We start from the raw sequence: 20873 nt of genomic DNA, 5'->3' as shown, positions 1-20873 counted from the left end.
ATTTCTACAGGAGTGAGCAGGATGTACAGAAAAACGATCTCCAAAACTGTTGCTTTCAGCACTCGCGACACGTTAAGCGAGGTTTTAGCAATTATTTTCAGTGAAGGTATATCTCATGTGTAGAGTCTGGGTGATTTTGAGACATTCTTAGGTGTTTAAGGCGCACAGTTTGATGAAACTTGCCCGAATTCGTAATTTTTTTGATGAATGTATATCCGCCATTGCGGGGATCTGGAAACTTTCGGATGACAAGTTTGCCTCAAAAGATGGACGTGCTCCCTATAATCACCCAAACTAACAGCGAATATATATTCTTAAGATCCTTTTCATGACCTCTGATGAGTTCATTTTGTCTGATGCAGTGTTTCAACACAAATTTGAGGGCGATTACAATCACGAAAAAATCACACTCACCCAGTCTAGAATGCGTAGACGAAATGTCTGTTGGCTCTTCCATGTAGCGGGTATCCTCCCACCTGTTCAGGTCGGGACAGATCAACGTTGAGCAACTTGCCTAATCGGTAAAAACGCGGGAGGCAGTGCTATTACCGGAACGGTTCAGAACCGGCGATTTTCATCAAAAATCACCCGAAAACTAAAAAAGTAAGCAACGGCTGCAAAAATAAAGTACACGTTGTTCGTTAGCAGGTTATGAAACGTAACCTAACCAAATTCCAGGTCGTTCCGTGCGGCAGTTTCGGAGATACGTGTCGAAAACCACATCCCTCGGGTACTGGCGATCGGCTCAGTAAAAACAATAGACCATATCCACGGAGTTGTGGATATGGTCTAACAACATTAAACTCACCTTTAGTTTTAAAGTTTCTACAGTGTCATCAGTAAATAGTTTACTCTCATCAAACTGCTCTGGGAAAGATCTGTAACAAGACAAAAGTTTAGAATAGAAAATCGAGATTTATCAAGTCAAATACAAGTTTTATTCCATCAGAAGTAAACAGACTGGACTTAGAGCAAACACCAAGCAACCCGCTGGTACGTGACAGCAGATGATTATCATCAGATCGTACGATTTTGTTTGGATAAATATCTGCAGTCACTTTAATACTGGCTTCACTTTACCATGAAGCAGGTAGCACTCGTGGCCAGGTCATGAGTGAATGGGTATGACCCGATAGGAACTCCTTTATCTGGAGAATGGTTTGTCCCATCTGGAGTTAAGCCTGCAGCACACTAGCCGCCAACTTTGGCAACAAGAAGCATTTGCCTGACGCCTCTCGATGCCAAAGTTGGCAGCCAGTGGATCCCGGTCAGAGCACACCTGCCCACAATTGGCGTCCAGTAGCGTCTTTTCCGCCACTTTAGGCTGCCATTTTGATATCATGTGACATCAAGACACAAGCTGATTGGCCATAGCCTCGCCGCCGACGCCAAGTCAGGCAACCATCCGTAGCACACCTGGCTTTTTCTTGCGTTCAAGCGTGGCGTCACGCGTCAAAAATCAAACATGTTAGATATTTGGCGTTTAGTTGCGGCAAGTAGCGTCAAGTCGCGTTCACCGACACCGTTCGTAGCAGACTAGGGATTTTTCAGGCGTTCAGGACTCTTGCACAAAAAATGCCTGTGAACGCCGAAGTTGGCGGCTAGTGTGCTGCAGGCTTTAGCCCTTCGTCATGGTAAAGGCATGTCTGATTGGCAAGGAGTTCTCTTTCATTTATAACGCATGCAGAACGAAACTTACTTTATAATATTCAAAAGATTGATCACAGCTTCTTTGGTTTCTGCATCTTCAACTTCATTGCCTGTATAAAAGTTTTCCTGGAAAAGGAAGAAGTTTCAAGTATGAGCTCCTTCCACCGGCTGATATTTGTATCGCTTCAATGTAGTCTAGGCCTCGGCGCTGGCGAAAGCCAACTCGTAACCAAGGCCAATGTCTACCTGCGCGTTTATTGGCACAGGTAGACTTGACATCTACTATCTACAAATATCTACAAACATGACTGAACACTATGGTAGATTAGAAATTTGCCAAACACTGCAGTAAATTAGCAACCTGCCAAACACTGTGGTATATTAGCAACCTGCCAAACACTGTGGTAGATTAGAAATTTGCCATTCACTGTGGTAGATTAGAAATTTGCCATTCACTGTGGTAGATTAGAAATTTGCCAAACACTGCGGTAGATTAGAAATTTGCCAAACACTGTGGTAGATTAGAAATTTGCCAAACACTGTGGTAGATTAGAAATTTGTCAAACACTGTGGTAGATTAGAAACTTGCCAAAGACTGCGGTAGATTAGAAATTTGCCAAACATTGTGGCAGATTAGAAATTTGCCAATCGGCACATTCGCAGTTCAAATCACTTGTCTGCCAGCACTAAAGCTCAACTGCTCTCAAGAAGACTCACCTCTTCTAAATATGGTGCTATTTTCGCCAATGCGCGTAGTTCCACCAGGTAGGTGAAATAAAGATTCCTCAGCCTCTGGGGTCCTTCGTCATCACTAGTTGCAGGATCAAATCTCTTCTGAAACAGGTCCACATTCGGAGCAAAGTGGCCACTGCTGAGAAAGCCATTGCCTGCAATGGGAATTTACTGATCAAATGATGGAGATTCAAGACTGCTGCCCCCACTGGGAAGAAATAACTATAGGCTACTGCTCACCTGTACAGGACTTCTTACTTGCCCTAGCATAGACACTCAGGTACCAGCGACCACGATTTTTAGTCTCATCAGACAGACTCTCACATTTGTGAAGAGCCAGGAATTTTGTTTCCTTGAAAACCATACTGGTTCATCCAGAAATATAATTCTGGGTTCTCTCCGGCCCTATTACGTGTTAAAGGGACAATATAGGCAGCAGCTAGGCAGGCAAGAAAAAGTTACACAAAGTCGCCAATAGGGGTCTCTCACATCTCACAGTACGTCGAAAATATTCACGCTTGTACGAGGAATATATTTAGTGCTGAATCTGTCATGACCCAGGGCCCTTACTGTGTATATTAGCCACCTGGAGATGGCTAAATTAGCCCCTCTGCTCCTGCCGATAGTCCCCCTTTAAACACTGGGCTCTGAGGCTTCTCTTCTTCAATTAAAGGAACATAAAATAGGGATATCATTATCACCACCAGCAAAAATATACTTTCGACGAATATTTAATGGCGGGAAAGGACCTTATTAACTTACCAGGAAAGAAGAAGTTATATGTTAAATGTACACTAATGCTGGTGTGAAGACCAGAGATCATACGGAAGAACACACGCTTTTCTAAACACAATCCTGAAATACATAAAGAGATATCACGGTTACTGATCAGATTAAACAAGAAGGTGATTTTCAAACAGAACTTCGAACATCATTTTGTGGTACAGTGACATCACTATAAATAAGTACATAGGATTTGGGTGATAAATAGAACGATGACCAAGCTTCAGGATGTGGGATTAACGACAATAAACTTAGGTTACCGGTAATTGCGACATGGCTTAGGTTAATTGTAATATGGCTTAGGTTAATTGTGACATGACTTTGGCTTAATTTGATATGACTTGCGCTAAATGCGACATGACTTAAGTTAATTGTGACATGACTTTGGCTTAATTTGATATGACTTACGCTAAATGCGACATGACTTAAGTAAGTTGTGACATGACTTTGGCTAAATTTGATACGACTTACGCTAATTGTGACATGGCTTTGGCTCATTGTGACATGAATTTGGCTAATTGTGACATGATTTTACTTGGGATGCCTATTTGTTTTCTAAACACTGACGGACCCTTAGCACCGAAACTCACATTTTCCAATACCTTGACTCAAACATTTTTACACCCTCTTGACCTTTAACAATTGTGTCTTTTCACAATTTTCAAAAAAAAACTCTCATATTTAATGTGCTGGTAGAGGAATACGATAGATCACAAACAATTCGAGGGTTCTAGAAGTTCTAACAACAAATGAAGGTAAGAGATAATACTGATATGAGAAAGGAGAGGAGCAACTGTGCTGTTGAAAAAGTGGCTACTGTAAGAAAGAAAGGTATCAGACATGTTAGAACCTCTTTGGTAGATTAATACATATAAACAATGTTATGCTGAAAAATATAAGTTAATATGAGCAGTTGCAAAGGTAAACATACAACTTAGTAAAATATGTTTAACTGCGATTGTACTTGCTATCATCACCCCCCCCCCCCAAACAACATGATTAGATTAGATAACAGCATCATGGCTTTTAAGGAGAACATTTTATCTAATCCTAAAAAAACCTTTACTTTTGTCATGCTCACCTGGCCCGATAGATCCAATTTGAAATCACTTTGGCATTTCAGATGAATAAAACTGACCGACAAACAAAACAGTTTGAACCCGGACTGTCACCAGAAAAACAAGCAACACACCACCTTGCCTAACCCCCCAATAACAGTTAAAATTTTTAATACAGCACTGCGACCAGAAAAAAGGGAAAATATTTCATCTTATCCTTAAATAAATGCATTCATTTTTGTCAGATAGATCAAATTTGGTACCTCCTAGATATTTTCAGGTGACGGAAAATCGACCGACATCACATGACACTGTGAACTCTAGCTAATCACCAATAAAACAAGCAATACCTTCCATGCCCCAATTTCAGAGTAGCAAATTGTCAATCATATCAGTGAACACACCCAAACACCATCTGAGCGGCTGTTTGTCAAACATATCAGCAAACACACCCGAATACCACCAGAGCAGTTGTTTTTCAAACATATCAGCAAACACACCCGAATACCATCTGAGCGGTTGTTTGTCAAACGTATCAGCAAACACACCCAAATATCATCTGAGCGGTTGTTTGTCAAACATATCAGTGAACACACCCAAATACCATCTGAGTGGTTGTTTGTCAAACATATCAGTGAACACACCCAAATACCATCTGAGCGGCTGTTTGTCAAACGTATCAGTGAACACACCCAAATACCATCTGAGTGGTTGTTTGTCAAACATATCAGTGAACACACCCAAATACCATCTGAGCGGCTGTTTGTCAAACGTATCAGTGAACACACCCAAATACCATCTGAGTGGTTGTTTGTCAAACATATCAGTGAACACACCCAAATACCATCTGAGCGGCTGTTTGTCAAAGGTATCAGTGAACACACCCAAATACCATCTGAGCGGCTGTTTGTCAAACATATCAGTGAACACACCCAAATACCATCTGAGCGGCTGTTTGTCAAACATATCAGTGAACACACCCAAATACCATCTGAGTGGTTGTTTGTCAAAGGTATCAGTGAACACACCCAAATACCATCTGAGCGGCTGTTTGTCAAACATATCAGTGAACACACCCAAATACCATCTGAGTGGTTGTTTGTCAAAGGTATCAGCAAACACTACCGAATACCATCTGAGCGGCTGTTTGTCAAACGTATCAGTGAACACACCCAAATACCATCTGAGCGGCAGTTTGTCAAACGTATCAGTGAACACATCCAAATACCATCTGAGCGGCTGTTTGTCAAACGTATCAGCAAACACACCCAAATACCATCTGAGCGGCTGTTTGTCAAACGTATCAGTGAACACACCCAAATACCATCTGAGCGGCTGTTTGTCAAACATATCAGCAAACACACCCAAACACCATCTGAGCAGCTGTTTATCACATACCTTAAAGTACAAACCATGTATGTGTACATCATCATGAAGATTTCACAAATCTAATGAATTACAAATTTTTTGTTTCAAATCAACTCATCCTGTTTTCTCAGATAGCCGGGACATTCAAGGTTAAGTATTTGAAGGAGCCGGAAATGCTTGCCCAGTTCTGCATCTGTTTAAAACTCCAGATGCAGCAAGAATGTAATGAATTTGTAACAGCTTGGCCAGTTTGTTGCCATGAATTCAAAGCTCGCTGCTTGTAAGAGAATGCAATGGATTATTGGCAAAAGAATTTTGCTTTTCGGGTGACCCTTCCTGGAGTAACTGCTGCACAAAAACAATGATTGCGTCATCACGTTCTTGGAGAAATATTAACAATTCGCAACTCGTAATCCAGGAAATCTGCTAAAAAACCTCCCTGTTCACAAATTATTACACTTTTAAGAATAATTGAGTGAAAACAGTGATGCACACACACATACATGGTACGAAAAAAAATACGACTTTGAAGTCACCAACTGCCTTGCAGCAATGATGTTGTCTTTTGAAGCTATTCAGAACCATGTTTATTCGCTGTGTAGATACCTACAGTCAGTTAGATCATGGTAGATCATGCAGTATAGAATTATGAGAGATGAAAGCCTGGTGCAATTTCCCCCTAAAATACGGCACCAGCAACTTCCATAAATCCTTTCCAATGCAGCATGTGATAAAACTTAACATCATCTGGTCCAACACGACGTCCATGCAACTTTCATTGTTTTTCAGAATGACCCTCAAATTGCTCTTCAGAATTACCCGCAAATGGCTCACTTTTAACCCGCTGAATGTTACGAGATTCTCCAATGCTCAGTTATAACTTAATCGACTCAGTCTTGAGCAGATTTTGGGATTCACGGTGGCACGGGGTAAGACCATATGACTTGTGATCAGATGGTCGTGGGTTCCAGGCTCAGAATGTGCTACCTGGTACTTTCAACTGGCCTGAAATGGCCAAGTGAAGTGCAGTATGTGTGGAGAATGATGGTTTTCAGAGAAACGTTTCTGGAGTAGACTAGGGAATAAATGTCAAGTGCTTTGAGACAGTATACCTGCACAGCATAAAGTGCTTTATAAAAACTGACATTTCATAGCTACCAAAGATCTTAGGACATAATAGAAGAAATTGATACACTCATATTTCACAAAAGGCAGACAATAGTGAAATGAACAACCAGTCCGTCTCAACCTGTCAAGCTCGAAGGACATGCGACTCATTTTACTGTGGTGGGTCACATATGGTCAAACCTTAAATCATTAGATTTGATACACAAGCTATATTGTTGCATGTACGTGTTGTTGCCCAGATTAATGTTCATTGGAGGAGAAATAGATTACACGCATTGAAGAAATCAAACAGGCAAGAAACTCGAATTATGAGAGGAAGCTACCCAATATCTTTCTTAACAAAGTCGGCGAATACAATAGTCGCGTACTTCCACCTATCAAATCCCCGTGTCTTTTGCGCTTACACCTATGAATTGCCGTGTCTAAATAGACCTGTGTGTCAAATCCCCGTGTCTATTAGCCCCATCAAGCTCAATGGGGCTAATCGGGGGCTAATTTAGACCCGTGTTCAACACGAGTTTTTTGATAGGTGGAATCTGAATAGACACGGCAATTGCAAGTTCTGAGATCCGGCGACAGATGGCGCGGTGTATTTGCCTCGGTATTGCGCCCCCTCCAACGGGAAAGAAACAGGAGAGCTCCCTACCTACAGCGCACCTGTTGCCGGGGCTATTAACCATTATCTAACACAACTGATAGGTGTAAGTGCGCCGCGGGTTTTTTGACACACGGCGAAGACACGGGTCTTGAAAAAACACGGGGTTTTATGATAGGTGGAACTACGACTATTGATATGTTTCTTTTGAAAAGAATCCGTATTCAACAGGTTAGTTTTCGTGTCTATAATCAACTTAAAGAGTCTCCCTGTCTATTCTTTTATAATCTATGCCTGTAATTTACAGAGCAGACCAATATAATCTCATTAGGAACTTTCCTTGCTCAAGTCCCCTCCCAAACCCTATTAAGGGTCGGGCCAGGTTCAAGTACATTGTTAACATGCGGCCCTCTGAAAAAATCTTAGTGCAAACCTATTCCCATAGATGACAATTGCAGTTGTTGTATTACATGTAGTTAAAACTACATGTAGATTACCACAGGGTTGCCCAGAATTATTTTCCCATGCACAATAGAATTCTATTGTGTATCCATTGTGTGAGGGAAAATAATTCTGGGCCACCCTGTAGAACACATAGTGACATTGCAAATGCTACTGCCACCTATGCAGATAGGTTTACACTAGCATTTCCATCGGGCAACTTTTAAACAACATGGATCAACAGATAATTGAGGGGGTACTGTCCACTCAGACAGACACAGTTAGCTACTAGATTTGCAAACATTGCAAATAGCACTTTAACTTTTTGAAACTAGGTTGATGTGTACTTTCTACAGAGAGCCCAGCAACTGTTGAAGACTTGGAAGCAATTTTACACGGCTAATCCTAATCACACAACTCTACGCTACAAAACTACTTGTTTAGGAATGAGAGTATGGCATGAATCATGAAGTGACAGTTGTACGGGCATTATTAGATTTTTGAATTGTTGAGAGAGTAAGAGAAGCAAGGAGTTAAGAACCTGATACGCAAGGTCTAATACGGTCTCTGGCCAATAGAACTCAGAACATATTAAAAACATTAGTAAAAAGATGTTGCGATGCTTGGGTAGCTTCACTACAAAGTGCAATTGAAGAAACCAATAAAACAACATAGGCCCTTGGTTACCTTCAAGGTAGTCGGCTGAAACAAAACAAAAGATGAGAAGGAAGAGTTAGCAGTTGGAAATGCTTTTGATATCACAAACCACAGCAAATCAGTTCTATTTCCTCATTGTGCTGGCGTGCCAACCCTACAAAATGTACGTGCGTCACGCACATTTTGCACTGGATATTTTCTCAATTTCTGAAGCAAAGGTTAGTTTAACACCAAATGTATGTGTGTCATGTACATTTTGCACTGGATATTTTCTCAATTTCTGAAGCAAAGACCTGTTAGTTTAGCACCAATTGCATTGAAAAACACCATACCACAACTTTCACTCATTTCAAGCTTTGTTGGTATTTTATTGCAACATGTTGCCACAAAACCCACAAATGTCCACAGAAGGATGGCGTGCCAGGCAATGTGTGTCTCGCCTTACACACAGTCGGAAGAATACGGATTTGCCAGGGCGATTATGTGATTAGGAATGGAGTACCTATGAGAAGATCAGGTCTCAGTATGGGAAAGACTTGGGGGGAAGCACCTGTGGATCTCGCATCAAATTAAAAAAACACATTTTGAGTTCCCATAATAAACACACAGAACTGAAAGGCAAGTCAATTTGAACAGCTGGAAAAGGATTTTCTCTCGGCGAGGCAGAAAAATTATTGGTCTAGGATAGCAAATATCTCGGCACCTTTTTCATGCTTTTATGTACTGAACCTAGGACTAGTACCCGGCAGAAGTTTTTGCAAGAGAGCTGTAAAGGAAAGAAAGAAAAATTCTGGCAATGATAATAAGGCAAAGGTCATATCACCTGCAAGAAAACGAGAGTAAAGTAAGAAAAGAAGAAAATCCATGATGTCTCATCCCTCATGTTTCGGCTGCACTTCAGAAAGGAATATGAGTTTATAAGAAGGAAAGTTACAGAAAATGTAAAATAGCCATACACACCTAATGAGAGTAAGAGACAAGATAAGACAGGAGGAATACAGTATTCGAGTGTAATCAGAAGGAGCTAGATTGGTAACAGTTCCTGGTGAACTATATTAAGATCTCTGGACTTTTCGAAAAACACAAAACACTTACGGGTCTTGATAAGCCACTCACTATCTGGTGAAATTCATGGTGAAAATTGTCGGTTTTAATTCATTACTAAGTAGTTGGAGAAACGCATGGGGATCGTTGAAGGGTTAGTAAGCAAGGAATGACATGATGAAAAGCAATTTTGAGAGACTGTCACATCAAAACATGCTGACAATGTCTGTCACAGCATTTGACATTGTTAGACAGCCATTTCATACATTCATGCACTGGAAAACACCACTGCATCATACAGTCCAAATCACAACTGTCATCCCTAAATTTGCGTCTTTCGAGCCCAGTTCGGGTCGCGCATAATTTACGCGAAACATACATGTAGAGACAAGTGCGAGACTAGTGCGTCATTGGCGCGTAACTCACGTGTCAATGACGCGAAGCATGATGGAAGTCAATTGTGATATGGACTGTAGCTAAAAATGACACATGGCAAAAACAGTAATGGAAAGGTCTGCTGGGTTAGTGACGGAAATGAATGGTTGGGATAATGAATACATTCAGGGAGGCATCTCTTTGAGGACTTGGCATCGATGCCACAATCATCAAATATTGGAGGAAACAAAATAATGTATCGGGTATATGCAGGCACAGTGCGGTATTAAAAAGTATTAATAAGGCAACAAATTATGAAAACTGCACTGCACTGGTGAAAATGAATAAATTAAATTTTAATTCTTGGTACTTACATTATTTAGCATTTTCTCTCATACACTTTTGGCAATTGTGGTAATAATTTAAAGCCCTCAAGAGTTGTGAAAATTATTTGAAATGGGATCTGAGCGAGATTTGATCACCCGTGAACTCTACTAGGCTTGGACACGTGGATCGTCAACTTTGAAGCCGTTTCAAGACTCCAGCATGCTTCTTGAAGTTCTTATCAGTAAAATGAATATTATATATTGTTTACATGTTGATACTTTGGACAGTTAATAACTTGATAATTCTGGATATTTGTAAAAATTTATTCACAAAAACTTTCGGCTTCTCAAAAACTCTGGGTCATCTGATCTCTATTGTTAATACATAAGTTAACTGTCCAAAATATCTTCAACAAATAGAGATGAATCCTTAAAGTTCTGTCAAAATCTTATTACTTCAAAGTACTTTAAAGGAACAAGTTTTTGGTTCTATAGATACTGATGGTTACTAACTACATTCACATGCTAAATCAAATATCTTGCAGATAATTGCAGGCACAATTTATTCAAAAGGGTGGTGGGATCAAGAAGTTAGTTTGGTAACACAAGTTAAAAGTTAATTCAAATATTTCTGGTTATTTGATGACAATACATAGTGCATCACTGGTGATATGATTTGGTCAAGTTTTATAACAAAATATGCATATTTCTAAAGTTCACGTAGGCATATTTCAAGTTTCTTTTAAATTTTGGGATTTTTCTTTGAAAGTCAACTGATGAATATATTTAACTGTCGTTTTGAAATCAAATAACCTTTCGGATCATAGGTCTACAACTCATTTCTAAGACCTCTCAAAGACTTATGCCCTTGGTGTTGATGGTAAGCAGTGTTAGTTGAGCAAAGAGTGACAGAGATAACAGACAGATAGATATCACAAAACAACAGTTGCCTACCCCACTTTTCCATCTTATTAGCCTCTGAAAACATGGCGGAAACAGACAGGTTAGAAAGAGAAGCCTGAAGAACAAAGCATACTGTACTTGACAAACGATGTGGCTAAAGCGTGCTGGAGACTTGCAATTTTTATTGCAGACATGCAATATTTATTGCATGTGACAAAAATTGCTAGTCAGTTGCCTGCAACATAAATCTGTCATCGCTGCGACGTGTGGTATAATTCATCAACTGGTACTATTTTATTGCACGTTGCCAAGACAAATGAGTTTCTCCTAGACCAGCAAACTTTTATCACTTATTTCACCATCATTATCGCACATTTCGCAATAAAATTTTAATCTGCGGTGCACTCAACTCTGTCTGACACACAAGTGTCACCATCCAGTGCCTGTTTAAAAACAGGCGACATGCAGGCTTACTTGGAAATTTAGAATAAAGATCTTTTCAAGTTTCCTTACTTCTTTTTACTATTTTTTAATTATTATCCTAAATCGAGATTCTGTACAGTATGCTTTTCTTTAAAGCCACACACACACAACATAAAGCACTGATCAGCAACATCGAGATCCCGGACACTATCCCACAAACAATCAGCCCTCTCGTCAAAGAAGGCAGCGAAACATAGCGAGACGCAACAGTGTGCTAATATACCGTACTTTGCTCTTCCGTAACCTTTATTATGTTGTACGGGCCTACTGATGCATTTGTTGGGTTGGATTTCAAATGAAGGGAATCATGTTGACGTAATTCTGTCCTCATCGTAAGGGGCTTCAATGAAGGTTCTAGGAAATGACAGAAACCAGGGTCAACACATATTTAGGAAATAAATATGGGATCGTGTTTTTAAAGTATGATACCATAAGGGGCTGTAGATATTGTATTTTGAAGTCAAATAAGTGGGGGAGTCTGCAGAGAAACTTAACCATTTAGTTTTTTTTTGCTTCACATGCTACAGACCCTAGCACTCTCAGTGTATTGAAGTAAACCATGATCAGAATCCTGTGAAATAACATGACTGAATCCTGGTATCTTATTTGGTGCGCCCCAGAACCAATGGTGTACGACCAGTCAGTGCAAAACCTGCATTCTGATTAATCCCCCGAGCAGCGCTACTGCAAGCTCTGTTCTTTTTGCCCAAGAGCAATGTAAACATGAAGTCCTTGAAAACAAGTTCAGCATGGCAACAAGATCCAAGACTTTGTACCTTTTTGTGTTCATCAATATTATATATTGTGTTACACCACCATCAATTTACAACAATATTTTTTTCTTCATTAAACCCAGTGCATCAGGACTAATTGCCTTTATCTGACAAAATACTTTAGCACTAATTGCCTGATAACACACTGCTTCAACACTAATTGCCTTTTTGAAACACAACGTTTCAGCACAAATTGCCTTTATTATACAACATAATGCTTCAGCACTTAATGCCTCCTAAGAACACAACGCTTCAGCACTACATTTGTAATTGCCATTTGTAACACAATGCTTCAGCACTAATTGCCTCTTTGAAACACAATATTTCAGCACTAATTGCCTTTTTGTAACACAATATTTCAGCACTAATTGCCTCTTTGAAACACAATATTTCAGCACCAATTGCCTTTTTGTAACACAATGCTTCAGCCCTAATTGCCTTTTGTAACACAATACTTCAGCACTAATTGCTGGTCCAAAGCTTGCAGCAGCTTCATGCTATGTGAGTTGCATTTTCCCCCATTATAAGAATGTAGCATTCCAGGCTGCAGTCTACCAAATTGACTTCGGCATTCAGCTCTCAGGAAACACTTACCAGAGTGGTCCTGAAAGGCTATATCTTTAAAACGAAGACAAATTGTAATGGCGGGGCCGAGGGTAAATGTCCTTTAAAGATCCGAGCCTCAAAAAACACATTCACATGAACAAAAAGTGGCCAGTGTCATTGAATTTGTGGCCCTATTTTGACTCATTAGTTAACTGACAGATTTTCAGATTAACCACGCGAATTGAAACTTTTGGTTTACAATTTATGACACTATCAAAATTACCATATTATGAAAACAACAATTGTATGTACGGCTATTTTTATGGCAGTCCCTTTATTTTACCAAACTGGCTATTTCTATGTGAGTCCTGATGTAAGTATCCTAGCATCCAAAATCGTCCTTCCCTAACACTAACCCCCGACACCACAGCCGCATTTCTTTCTAACTCATTTATAAGCACAGCCAAAATCAAACTGATAAGGGAACGCTTGGAAATACCACTCAGACCAACAACTTATTCAGATTGTATTGCATTTGAGGACTTACCCGATTTTATTTCATGGCCTACATTTCAAAATACATGAATTTCTTTTAGAGTTTTGAATGTACATTAAATTATTGATAACTTCAAACCCGAAGGAAATCGTACCCTTAAAGTTCTTCTCGTGTATTGAGCAACAGTCCCAATAAAATTATCAAGGTCAAACACTTAAGCTGACAGGAAGGTGCAAATATGAAATATCTAGAAAATCTGAGTAGATGGGCTCGTCAGAATCACTAAAGATTAGCAACAGTCAAAGGTCTGTAAATACAGATGAAAATTGAGATCAAACACACATTTTTGTAATTCCAAAAGTGTCAAAAAGTTATTTCGTGTCAATTTTTAAACTAACCTGTTGATTGTGGTTTGTTCAAGAAGCCATATCCGGGAAGAGGCCTGAAATAAAGCAAGTGTTAAAGATTAAGATTTGAATACAAAATTTCGAAAAACATGCCAAAAAATGTGTTTTGTCTTAAAATGACATTGGAAATACATGTACTAAACTTGAAACAAGGAAATAGTGACAGACTTTGTACTAAAATAGAATAATTATTGCTATAACTTATTAAGTAGGAATTTGAGACAGAGAAAAGAATTCAGAATTTACATTGTGAGAGACAGGATTTAAGATCAGTTGGACCATAGAAGATTGGTTTGATAACGAAATCATTTTTTCAGAAACGGACAGAATCATGTAAGACATAAAAGAGAGAAAGAGAGAGGAAAGGAACTTACACTACAAGAAATTAGCTTTAAATTGGTAAAAATAACAGTAGAAACACATTGGAAAATACAACATTCAAACCAAACATAACTGATACAAAATAAAGGCATTTTCAGGGCCACCAGAACCAAATGAAAAGAAAATGGACATTGTAACGTCGGGCAGCATTCTCACCTGGGACCAGATGAAATCAACAAGTACACGTTTATGAAACTTTTAGAAAATGGGTACTGTTATGTCAGGTAACATTCTGACCTGGGACAAAACGAAATGTACATGTATTGAACATGAGACTTTAACATGTTTAAGATGTAGTTGTTAGCCATACCAGTTAGTTATACAATCATCTTGTCTCAGTCTTCTGTTGATATATTTCATGTTTTTCCGAAACATAGTTCACTCTTTAATCCCTTTTAAAGGGTAACTCGTGTCAAATTTCACCATATAATGTTTAGCGCTTTTTGACAAATGACTACGTCACTTTCTCATAAACCGGTAAGGTTTTCGAATCGAAATGCACATTTTCTAGAAATTGATGGTTTTAATCCCGCCCGGACAGCTCGCTTCGATGCCGTTGAAATTGCGCTACGCCGACGACGTTTTTCGTTGATGACGTCACAACATGAACATTTTTGCGGTCGCCGTGGTTTACATTCAATTAAAACAGCGACTTTATAATAAATCTAATCAAAAATGGAAAATTTGAGCTTTACATTTGTGATCAACAATTAAAAACGGACGTATTTCCGCAAAGTTGTAAATCACATCATAGTATCACTTAAAGATTATGATTTTTTTATCGAGTACTACATGTAGTAGTAGTCAAGAGACTGTTCTACTCCAGTGAATAATCTTGGGGGATATAAAAAAATTGGTTTGAAATGAAAAGGAGACCGGGGTTCATATCTGAAAAGGGAGGGAAAGAATCAAAGTAATGAAGAGATCTCAAATTTCAATCCCAAAAATACTAAACCGTACGGAATTCGACCGTGATAATCCTTGCTATAATAGTATTTACTGAAATCATCAAATGACAACTATTTTAGGTACCGTTATAATATTTATACTAGTTACAATGACATTTTTCTCCTATCACTCACCTGTATTCTAAACATCACAGCAGATTATGAAACCTGACTCTGAATTTTAAATTTTTTTAGCTGAGACAATTAAAATTTGGGACATTTCAAAGACTTACTTTGCTATTTTTTAACAAATTAACATTTCGAAATCCATCTGAGTCTGAAGATTTTTGATTGTGTGTTGGAGCAGACATTATATTTTTTTGTGCCATGACGTTGTTCAATCCAGATGAATTTTTGGTACCAAAAGTGACTGCATTTTTTCCAGTTAAAGAAAGAAATAGAAATACACATTATGAAGAACTAAAACATTTGCAGAGAGACAAAATGAACTGATGAACAGATGAACAGATGAACAGATATACACATACACCACAAAAGTTCAAATCCCCCCCCCCAACTTCAAAGAAAATTTTGTCAGAAATAGTATAGCTTATTCCAGTTTTGAGAACATTGATTTGTTTTAGACAGCGAAAACTCCAGATGGATACCAGCACTGCTCGATAAACAGGAAGTTTACAAGTGCCGGTAAATATTTGTGATGGTCAGCGATTCACAGGGGTATCACATGAAGCAAAATTCGGGAAGAGTGCAGAAAATCTATACTTATCAACCACTTCACAACTGCGGACTGGTAGTTTGGCCCGGGGCCTCATTTTGCCCGATATGATCAACCGAATTAGTCTGACATCATGAATGACTCAATGTAATACAATGCATGGCGTTGCATCACTGCCACAAATAGGCCGCAGAAAGCTGCAGCCAATCAAACAATATTGGGGAACGTCCTGTAGCAAAGTGGTTAAATATGTGTATTTACACCGTATTTCAGGCATTAAAGGGAGACTATAGGCAGGAGGAGAGGGGCTAATTTGGCCATCTTCAAGTGACCAGTATACACAGTAACGGCCCTTGGTCATGTCAGACTAAGCACTAAATATATCCCTTGTACAAGCGTGAATCATTTTGACCAACTGAGAGATGTGAGAGACCCCTATAGGCGACTTTGTGTAACTTTATCTTGCCTGCCTAGTTCATGCCTATATTGCCCCTTTAACACTGTCATTATGTGAAATACCACAGGACAACCAGAAGCGTCCACTTCAAAACAGTTACGTATGCATGACACTTAACAAGCACCGGGATTTCACAAACCTTGGGTTCACTCTTTCATGTGAAGTAAAGTAATGAAGTTAAACAAGGAAGTTCAAAATAAAATGATAGCAGGTCCTGACAGTATCATAAAGTAATTGTTAATTTCTCTCAAATCATACTGAGAACTTGATATAAGCTTTTCCTACTTGTTCTGAATGTTGCCAATAACTTATTATAATAACTTTGCCAACATTTTTCATGTTTAACGATGTACAGATCCCTCGTGATCATTCCGTTTTTTCTCTAGAAATATAAAAGCATATAAAACAAGTGCGCACGTCACACGAGGTATAATCCATCAACTTGCCAAATTAATGAGGAGATATGTGACCGTTACAGCAAAACCAGTCGCATGTCGCTCCGAGCTTGGCAGGTTGAGACGGACTGTTTGTTCATTTCTCTATTGTCTGCCTTTTGTGAAATATGAGCACATCAATTTCTTCCATTATCTCCTGGTGTCATTTAGGCTCATCTTCTGTGCGACATGCGACTGGTTTTGCTGTGACGGGTCACATATTAGTATTATGCCTTTTTGTTACTTTTTACACTTAGTTCACCTAGCTGAAAGATTTCTTGAAGTAGCCAACTTTAGGGTCACCATACGTGTGAACTTCCATATAGTCCGAGTCATTAATCGTATTAGTAGTTCAGTTACAGTTAGTAGAGTAGAACCTCTCTATTAATGACACCCTCAGGACTGACAAGTGCTGTCCTTAATAGAGAAGTGTCCTGATTAGAGAGGTCAAATTGAATGGAAACAACCAATTTGGGACCGAAACTAGTGTCTTTAATAGAGAGGTTGTCCTTAAAAGAGAGGTGTCCGCTAAGGGAGGTTCCACTGTATTTTACTTTTTTTATTGCTTACTTGAAACAGTTTTCATTATAAATACTACTCCAGATCCTCTGTGCCGACTGCCCCTTGTAACCAGTGAAGCGCTCTGGATTCAACAACAGGTCCACATACTGCATGTTGGCGGCGTTTTCATCTGAAATCAGAAGTGGACATCATGAGTCAGGTTACTAAAACTGTGATATGTTAGTAAGTTGGAGACGGGATTGTGAATTTCAATTAGCTGCAGACTCAATATCATGTTTGCTGCAGGTTTGGGAGTAGAATTTGTGAATTTCAATTAGCTGCAGACTCAATATCAAGTTTGCTGCAGGTTTGAGAGGAGAATTTGTGAATTTTCGATAAGCTGCAGACTAAATATCATGTTTGCTGCAGGTTTGAGAGGAGAATTTGTGAATTTTCAATTAGCTGCAGACTAAATATCATATTTGCTGCAGGTTTGAGAGGAGAATTTGTGAATTTTCAATTAGCTGCAGACTAAATATCATATTTGCTGCAGGTTTGAGAGGAGAATTTGTGAATTTTCAATTAGCTGCAGACTAAATATCATATTTGCTGCAGGTTTGAGAGGAGAATTTGTGAATTTTCAATTAGCTGCAGACTAAATATCATATTTGCTGCAGGTTTGAGAGGAGAATTTGTGAATTTTCGATTAGCTGCAGACTAAATATCATGTTTGCTGCAGGTTTGAGAGGAGAATTTGTGAATTTTCAATTAGCTGCAGACTAAATATCAAGTTTGCTGCAGGTTTGAGAGGAGAATTTGTGAATTTTCAATTAGCTGCAGACTAAATATCATGTTTGCCGCCAAACCAAACGAATAATGGTTATTTTGCATTACAATTAAAATGTTGACTTTTTAAAGTTTGCTAAAGTGTTAGTCTGAAAAATTCCAGCTGTCGATTCAAACCATCATCTGGAGACACCTTTGTGCCTGGATTCACTCTGTACTTCAGTTTGTAAAGTTCGGGTCAGGGTTTATCTGAAATATGGGCTGGTGTACAGGATTCCCCAAACTAAAATACACATATTTCCCGGTGAGTCCCGTACTTTGTACACTAGCCTATATCATAATATGCCATCTATCGCAATTTCGATATACAGTAGAACCTCTCTATTAAGGACACCCTCGGGACTGACAAGTGATGTCCTTAATAGACAGGTGTCCTGATTAGAGAGGTCAAATTGAATGGACCAAAACTAGTGTCCTTAATAGAGAGGTGTCCACTGAGGGAGGTGTCACTGTACTAAACATGGGCAAACATAATCTGACATGTCTGAAAAATACAAAATGATTAGGTGAATGATTTTTTTGTTGTCACAGACTCCAGGGTTGTCCTCATCACCACCTGCTCTTTCCAACCAGACATAAATGCATTTGCACATAATGCTGGAGAGAGAAAAAACATAACTAGGAAATAATTTCCACTAACCATCGATTTCACAGAATGTCTCCTGCTGATCGTCATGTTGCTTCCATGATTTAAAGGCCTCTTCAGCTGGCTGACTGAAATTAACAACAGACACTTCAAAAATCACAATCTCGAAAAAGTAAAACAAACGTTTCTATTTTCAGTTTTCTTCAAACTGTAAATAAGGTTTTAAAATAAAGCCTTTTTCACATATCAATCATATAAAGTTTTTCTAAAGCGCTCAAATCCTACTTACATTTAGCTTTTAAAGTGAGTATTCTAGAGCACTATTTCCCTAAAACGCTTTTACCAAAAAAGCGTTTTAAAAGTCTAGAGACAAAAAGTCTTTTTTTTGTGCTCCCAGAAATGTCACTAAATTTTTCAACACTCAGTATATAAGTTGCGCGTACACCACGAAATATTGGTGGACCAATTGCACGTACACCACCACATTGTCGCAACAAATTTGTTCGGCAATCCATTGCCGGTACAAATTGCCGGGCGAATTTGGACCATCAAGCTTTGATGGTCCAAATTCGCCCGGCTTGTTAAAAGCTCGGCTTTGTCATGGTGTACGCACTAATGGATCGGCAATTAGCTAGTAAGATGGTTCGGCGACAGGCGGCACTTTCGAAATGGCGCTTTCTGCTTATTGTTTGCGCGCCATCTGTTGCCGGATTTTATAACTAGCTGCAGCGCTGGTGTAAGCGCTTGGTGGATTTTCGATTGTGCGGCATTGGTTTGCGAACCAAGATTGGTCGTCCATTTTCAGGTGGTGTACGCGCGGCTATAAACAACACCATGAGCAACGTATGAAAATACAATCCAGGGACAAACTCAACAAACCAAATTTGATCAGCAGACCATTCCGCGGAAATCATATTAATATGTTTTTAACCTGATTGTTTGATCGAGGAAGCCTAGCTTATCATCATAGTCATCTTTATCCAGCGTGCAATCACTGACTGGCTGGTCCTGTGCTTCTTTCTTGTACTGAAATAACAAGGGGCCGAGATTATACTTTGTTGCAGCATTCAAAGAATTGAGCAAAATGTTTTCTCAATGAATTATTTATGTCTTAAGATCAAAACTAATGCAATGAAAGTTCGAACAATGATAACGCAAAGATTTGGACCAAGACAATAGGGCCGTTTAGACGACAGAAAAAAGGCCCGATGAGATCCGATCGAATCCGAATGCGGTCTAAATTTCCCTGGTGTAAACGCAAACCGATCGGGTCTCATGTGGTCCCATCGGGTCTTCAAGTGGGCCACCTCTTTTGCTGGTTCCATCGGGGCTAATCCGGATGCATCCGGATGCATCCGGATCAAATTTGGTCGTCTAAACGCGATCGGGCCTAATGCGGTCTCATCTGGACTAATTTTTTTACCAACACGCATGCGTATTGGATATGGTACTTCGGCAATACTTCCTTTCATTATAAACACGTGTATTTTCGTGGGAATTAATGTCGTTTTGATTGTCAGTTTTATAGTATTTTCTCTTGGCTTATTTTCATTATTCCAATATGGTGAAGGATAAGTTCACGGACATGGTTGTTTTCGATCTCATACATATTTGGAGCGATCAATCCATTTAGCGGAAGCTAGACAGCAGCTACCATAAGAACGAGCTTGCCTAGTACCATTATAACCCGCATTGTGGCGCTAAATCGGTGACGCCACCGCAACATCCTGCGGATTATTGGTGGAACCAAAAGAAATTAGTCCACATCAGTCCTCATTGCTGTTAGCGTCTAAACGGGTACATTAAAATGAGACCACATCCGGTCTGGAATGGGGTTTCGATCGGATCGGATCGGAATGCGGTCTTATGCGGTCTTTTTGGAAAGCGTCTAAACGGCCCTAATATGACAATTACATAAGGCAAACCCGTTGAATGTTAAATATATTTTTGAGGGTAGGCCTATGATCCTTAACTCATCGTGTAGGTGATCAAGGTTTTAAAATTTAGGAGTATGACCTTACAGCTTTTTCCTCTCAGTAATAATTCCAATTCCAATGCTTACTTTTGCTGAATCTGTGTGTCAATTCATCACCTTGAAAACAACGCCCAGGGCAAAAACTCCTCAGAAAATGTGCAAGATAAGACATGTTTGCATTTGATCTGCCAAATCAAATATACCTACTTTATTTTTGGCATGATCTTCCACACCTTCATTACTATTCGTTTTTCCTTTCAGGCCTTCTGGCAGCTGCTCCTGTAAAAATAGAATGTACCAGGACA

At 39.3% G+C, this 20873-nt stretch overlaps 1 protein-coding gene across 5 annotated transcripts in view; it reads right to left on the bottom strand.

Annotated features, from left to right (window-relative positions):
• Nucleotides 1-20873, bottom strand: part of LOC135485694 (ERO1-like protein alpha) — a 37051-nt gene that overhangs the window by 10794 nt on the left and 5384 nt on the right. Inside the window, exons 4-14 of one of the 5 annotated variants that reach the window (XM_064768077.1) lie at nt 20776-20847; nt 19525-19619; nt 18648-18721; nt 17231-17351; nt 13757-13800; nt 13410-13427; nt 8443-8457; nt 3145-3237; nt 2368-2537; nt 1700-1776; nt 809-878 (exon numbers count right to left, since the gene is read on the bottom strand). In XM_064768077.1, coding sequence (XP_064624147.1) covers nt 809-878; nt 1700-1776; nt 2368-2537; nt 3145-3237; nt 8443-8457; nt 13410-13427; nt 13757-13800; nt 17231-17351; nt 18648-18721; nt 19525-19619; nt 20776-20847 — 849 coding nt within the window. Of the gene's footprint in view, nt 1-808; nt 879-1699; nt 1777-2367; nt 2538-3144; nt 3238-8442; nt 8458-11111; nt 11136-13409; nt 13428-13756; nt 13801-17230; nt 17352-18647; nt 18722-19524; nt 19620-20775; nt 20848-20873 lie in introns of all 5 variants that reach the window. The other 4 variants (XM_064768076.1, XM_064768078.1, XM_064768080.1 and 1 more) reach the window with 4 other exon arrangements.

Source organism: Lineus longissimus, chromosome 3 (genome assembly GCF_910592395.1).
Source record: "Lineus longissimus chromosome 3, tnLinLong1.2, whole genome shotgun sequence".
Taxonomy (NCBI): Eukaryota; Metazoa; Nemertea; class Pilidiophora; order Heteronemertea; family Lineidae; genus Lineus; species Lineus longissimus.
This window is presented reverse-complemented; position numbering and strand designations above follow the sequence as displayed.